General features: G+C 30.2%; 1 protein-coding gene across 2 annotated transcripts; it reads right to left on the reverse strand.

Moving 5' to 3' along the window:
* Positions 1-443: 443 nt before the first annotated feature.
* LOC120091840 (cytochrome P450 705A22-like) lies at positions 444-5,788 on the reverse strand. Of its 2 annotated transcripts, none has more exons than XM_090306669.1 (3): positions 5,190-5,788; positions 3,352-3,671; positions 444-1,328 (listed from the first exon to the last, which is right to left on the reverse strand). In XM_090306669.1, exons 1-3 carry the CDS (start codon positions 5,740-5,742, stop codon positions 687-689), a joined length of 1,515 nt encoding a protein of 504 aa, XP_090162795.1. In that variant the 5' UTR covers positions 5,743-5,788; the 3' UTR covers positions 444-686. The 2 variants fall into 2 exon arrangements, with proteins under 2 accessions (XP_090162795.1, XP_038905910.1); XM_039049982.2 differs by having other exon boundaries at positions 3,352-3,697; positions 5,186-5,788.
* Positions 5,789-6,119: the final 331 nt, after the last annotated feature.

Consider the following 6,119-nt stretch of genomic DNA (forward strand, 5'->3'; position numbering starts at 1 on the left):
CAGTTTTTGAGTTAATTTGAACAATCATAAATTCTAAGTTTCATCTTAGAGGAGAAACACTTTTGGATGAAGTCAAAAGCACTTGATAAGTGCCAAAATCTTCAATTCAATAGTACCAAAAATGTGCTATCTAGTTCCGCTTGATTCAAGGTTGTCCTAGGATTTGATAGGACAAACTTTCTGAAATATTTTATATACACATGAATTGCTCTTGTATCAAAAGGTGCAAAAGGAGAATACATATATATATATATATATATATATATATATATACATACTTTTAGATATTGTTTTCTCTTTTACTTTGAATTAAAAGAGCTAAATCTCACATACATCGCACACGTGCATTTTAACTAGTATATAAAAGTGTAAGAAAAAAAAAAAGCTCATCACACGACAAATAGGACTAAATTACGGATAGACTCTTGAGATACATCCAACTATTTTTCAAATTCTAATAACAATTTCAAGTTTATTCAATTCAACTTAAACTTACTTTTAACAAAATCCACACGAAAACCTTTATATCATTTAAAAACCCAACTATATACTTATGGGAAGACAAGTAAGTGTATGACCCAATCCAATTTCACAGTCCACATTAATTGAATTCGAAAAGAGTTGCGTTTTTCAAAATCATACATACCTCCATTTCCATGTCTTCCAAACAGAGCTTCCTCATTAATTCAGAGTGTCATTAAAGGGTTGAAGCGAACAACAGGAACACAAAGAAGAGGATTAGCCATAGGCAAAGTGAAGGCAGCTCCAATCTCCATATTCACTTTACTTCTTCCATCTCCATTATCATCTCTTCCAATAACCTTCCAATCAAAGCACTGAACCATGGCTGCAATCACATTGCTAATGAAACTGAAGGCCAGAGTAGAGCCAGGGCAGGCCCTTCTTCCCCCACCAAAGGGAACGAAATCAAAACTCTGCTGCCCCTTAATCTCATACCGAACATCGCCGGTGAATCTTTCGGGGTCGAATTCGTTGGGATTTTGCCAGATTTTTGGGTCTCGCATTATGTCGAACAGGTTGACTGCAACCATTGTGTCTTTTGGGATGTCGAAGCCGTCGATTTTGCAGTCTTGACGGCAGGCTCGCATAGCAATTGGGACGGCGGGGTAGAGGCGGAGAGCCTCTTTTACGACGGCTTGTAAGTAAGGGAGATTTGGGAGGTCGTCTTCTCCGACGACTCTGGTGGTTCCGACTACAGAGTTTATTTCGTTTCTCAGTTTGTTGAGTACTTTGGGATGGTTCAGAAGCTCCGCCATTGCCCATTGTGATACCTCTGTTGATGTACCGGTGCCGCCCAAAAATAAATCCTACACAATAAATTCCGGAAATTTTCTTACTATCATCCAATTCTTAAATTTGGTTAATTAAGCCCTTCTTTTTTTTTTTGTAATCATTAGGTTTGTTGTTTTTATTTTGAAAAATTAAGTCTATTTATTCTATATTTTTTATAATAATTTACATCTTTTAGAATGATTGAATTCTAGTGAAATTTTAAAAATAAATATATATATTTTTTCAAAATTACTTTTTTTAGTTTTCAAAATTTAGCTTCATTTAGTAAAAAGAAAAAAATCAACTCTTTACTTTAAGACATATTCAAATCATTGAAAGAAATCGAAGCTATTCTCAAAATTTGGCTTGGATTAGTAAAAAAAATCAACTCTTTACTTTAACATATATTCAAATCATTGTAAGAAATCGAAAAAAAATAAACTTCCAAGTAGTTACCAAATGTAGCCTAAGTTAATAGTTCTTGAACTTTATGTTATGTGTGTCTACTTATAATAATAGGATATTTCATTTTAAAAATATTCACTTTTAACTTTCGGTATAATATTTTTTTGACAATATATACATAGAGTGAGAGACTCAACCTTAAACTTTGAGGATGATAATATAATTTTATACCAATTGAGCTATACTTTAAAATTACTTTATTTCATTTACCTTCATTTTATTGAATACCAAAAAATAAAATTTAAAATTACGTAAGATTCATAAAATAAAATAATATATACTTAAATAAAATGTCAAATGCTGAATGGAATGATATAAACTACGGTTGTACCAAATTTTTCTCATCAATGACCAATTAATAACAAAATTTTAAAATATAAATGGTCAGATACAAAATCAAAAGTTTAAAATTTATTAGAAAGACTTATTAAATACATTTATAAAAATGAATTAGTCTTGATTAGTCTTCCATTTTTAATATTCTTAAAAAAATTAGCATTATTTTATGGATTTCTATAAAAAGAAAAATTAGGTTCAAACCAAACAAACTTAGTACTGGTTTGGTGGTTATCGAATGAATTAACGTTCCAAAAAAAAAAAAAAAACAGGATTAAAATGGACTAAAATTTGGACATCTAAAGGTTAAACCAACGCAAGGAATAGAAATTAATTTTGGATTATTTCATACATTTTAAAAGTGACTTTATGAAGTTGATAAACGTAATTTTAGCGCATTTTAAAATTATTCTCAAAACATATCTTTTTAAATGTGTTTGGGAACCTATATTATTAGAATTAGTTTTCTGATTGGTTAGTTGATTATTTTATTATTATTGAATCAACTCAATAATTAGGGATGTTTAAAAAATTCGATAACCCGAAAAAATCAATCAATCCAACCCAACCCATGCGGTTTGGGTTTGGGTTGGGTTATCAACTCTTGGATTGGGTTCAAATAAATGAAAAATTTTATAGATTGGGTTGGTTCATCGGTTCACCTAATATAACCCGAACCAACCCGAGTTTATTATTAATTTTAAAAAATATATATTTTTTATTACATATAACACATTATTTATACATATATTGATTTTAATTTTATTTAATTCAAATATTTTTTTAATAATTTATTCTTCAACCACTCTTAAAAATAGTTTTTTTGCACTTTAGAGAGGAAATTTTCGTTATATAAATTGAAATTAAGTGGTTAATTTTAATTCAATATATGAAAATAATTAAATAAGATTTTTACATATTTACTTTGGGCTTCTTTTTAGAAAAAAAAATTCAAACAAATGACCTGCGAACCAACCCAACTCAAATATTTCATAGTTAGGTTGGGTTGAGTTCATTTTTTTAATAAGGATTGTTTGGGTTGAAGAAATTTACAACCGAACAATTGAGTTGGGTCTAAAAAGTCTTTCAACCCAATCCAACCTAATCCGGGTTGGTAAGTCTTTCAACCCAACCCAACCCATAGACACCCTATCAACCATAATGTAAATTCAAAGCAGGCTTTTAAGTTTCTAGGATGAAATATAAGTAAAAAAAAAAAAAATGTAAAAAGAAGAAGGAATAAATGAGAAGACTTACAAGCAAGAAAGCCTTGATATTGGTTCTAGTGATATTGAACTCAGCATTGTGATCTTGATAGACCTTCAACAAAATGTCCATCAAATCTGTATCTTCCCGATCCAAACCCTCTTCTCTTGCTCTCTCTTCATGTTGCCTTAATATCTTCTCCAAAATTTCATCATACCTCATTGTCACATCCTTCGCATGTCTTCCAAACATCCAAAAGGCTAACCGTTCTAAAGGCCATCCAAATACATCCCCGAACGCTACTTTTGAAGCCATCTCGAATGTTTCTTTTACCAATAATCTTATCTTCTCCGCTTCATCATCATCATCACCTGAACATCTTGTACTCATCACCAACCTTTTCATTCAATTCTTTATATTAGTTCTATATCAATTTCAAATTAATTAATTCTTTCATATATATATATATATATATATGAAAAGGTGTCCTGTTTAATAAAAATAATCTTTTTTTCCAATTAATTGTTTTTTTTTGTTTTTTTTGTTTTTTTTATTTTTTTTATATAAAAAACCCACTTTTATAATCTTATAAGTTTCATGCAATTACTTAATATAAGTTATGCTTTTATTATATAGAAGTCGGAGAATTTCATTAAATATATATATATATATAGTTTTCACTCTAATCTTAGCTAAAATATTTTATAGGTCAGTAATAATGTAGCTACAATTGAAGAAAAATATTTAATTTGGTTGGTATTAGGTTTCTATCATTCATCACATATTTGTATAATCAAACAATTCAAATTTTGAACTCAATTCTTTTTTGTTTTTTCATTTATTTCATTTTTATCCTTACTATTTAAATAATTTACTTGATTCAAGCTTTGTATCATTTCCATTAAAATTTTATAGTACATTCAACATTATCATAAATAATATCAAACTTGTATTCTTAGATGTAAATATTATATTTGGTATCGAGTTTAAAAATAAATGCAAGTTGAAATCCGCATTGACTAAAATAAATTAAGTAAAGGCAACAACCGAAATGAACCGAAATGATTTTTTTATTTTATTTCAAATATCATAACCTTTTTTTTTTAATGCCCATTTTGATTCTCATTGCCCTGATATCTTTTTTTAAATAGAAGATATATTTTAAACAAGTAATAAACTTAAAATAAGGTGGTTTTTTAGAATAAAAAAATGTCTCACACAGAATATTTCAACTTACAACTTAGAAGCAAATGAAAGATTTTATTCCTAATTTATACCAAGGGTTGAGTGACTTTTTTTATTTAAAAAAAAACATTTGTAGGAATATATATGTTTGTTATTCCGACTCTTCAAATTAATTTGATTTGTTACCTTTGGGTGTGATCAGGACTTTTTTGTTCAGCAGTATATGCAAGATGAAGGATTCATAACCGTTATGATGGAGATTCTTTGTAAAAAATTAGTTAAATTTCTCACTAATATAATTTTTTTTATATGATTAGTTCTAACAATGTGAATTAAAGGAGAAATTATTCAAAATTTTTAGTAGAAATTAAATAACACGGGTAAGGGGAGGAACCTAAACAAGGAATCTCCATCCCATTAGGGGTGGATCCCGCTTGCTGTGTCTCTTATGATATCTTGGTTGAGAATAGATATATTTTATATTAAATTATTAATTTGACTCCTATAATTTAGAAAAAATCAGAAATTATTGAATTATAATTAGAATTTCGTCTCTATAATTTGATAAAATTCTAATTTACTAGCGGATCAAATTTACCCATGTTTTATGGTTGGAGGGTGAAGTTGAATATATATTAGAGATGAAAATTGATATATTTGCCCATATGAAATGCAAATGATATGTGTTTAAATTTCATACCTACAAGTGCTATTGTTGGTGAGTTTAACGAGCTCCGCCCCCAAATCCACAGCCTCCTTCTTCTCGCCGCACTCCCACAATTTCCTCAACAATTTCAGCATTTCTTCTCTCCGTACACCGCGCGATCGCTCAACTTGCCGCTGCGATAAAAGCTCCGTCATCGTCAATTTCTTCATGAATCTCCAATAATCCCCGTACTCCGCCGCGAAGAATCCTGCCTTCGCGTACGGCAGCTCATCGCCGAACGCGAATTTCGGCCGCGATGAGAAATTAATGTCCTGATTCTTGTAGATCTCGGCGGCGTATGATGCCGACGAAACGACGACGCATCGGACTCTACCGAGTCGGAGGAAGAGAAGATTGCCGTACCTGGCGGCGAGATTGTGGAACGATTTGCAAACGGATGGCGAGAAATGGTGAAGGTGGCCGATTAACGGCAGCGCCGGCGGACTCGGAGGGCGCCGGCCATGGGAAGGTCTTTGAAGGAGATATTGAAGGAGAATGGTGAAGAAGAAGAAGAGAATAATGTAGAGGATATAAGAGGTTGAATCCGCCATTTTTGCTTCACTCGGAAAACGCAGATAAGCATCTTCAACTCATTGCTTGCAACTAAGTCGTATCTTATATATTAAAAGAAAATTCTAATTTTTAATTTTAGAATTAAAATATTATTCGCCTATCACGTTCGTTTAAAATTAATTGGAAAATATTTGTTATCTTAGTTTTTTGGTTTAATTTTATATTTGATCCTAAATCTTATACTTGTATTATTGAATTTTGAGGTTAATTATTATTTTTTCAAAGGTTTAAAAATGTTATATTTTTTAAGATTGTTTTCAGATGAAGAAAAATTAATCAATTTATTTACAAATATCGCAAAATTTTATTATTCATAATAGATTGTGATAAACTACGAATATCACAAATAGATAGT

Source organism: Benincasa hispida, chromosome 11, assembly GCF_027475165.1.
Source record: "Benincasa hispida cultivar pf3 chromosome 11, pf3_genome.v1.1, whole genome shotgun sequence".
Lineage (NCBI taxonomy): Eukaryota > Viridiplantae > Streptophyta > Magnoliopsida > Cucurbitales > Cucurbitaceae > Benincasa > Benincasa hispida.

What these genes read in the sequence shown, in the direction of transcription:
- LOC120091840 (XM_039049982.2), bottom strand. Translation starts at nt 5,742, where the DNA reads ATGGCGGATTCAACCTCTTATATCCTCTACATTATTCTCTTCTTCTTC. An exon ending in ACCAACAATAGCACTTGTAG is followed by an intron (nt 3,698 to 5,185) that starts GTATGAAATTTA and finishes TTGAATGAAAAG; the next exon opens with GTTGGTGATGAGTACAAGAT. An exon ending in ATATCAAGGCTTTCTTGCTT is followed by an intron (nt 1,329 to 3,351) that starts GTAAGTCTTCTC and finishes TTTATTGTGTAG; the next exon opens with GATTTATTTTTGGGCGGCAC.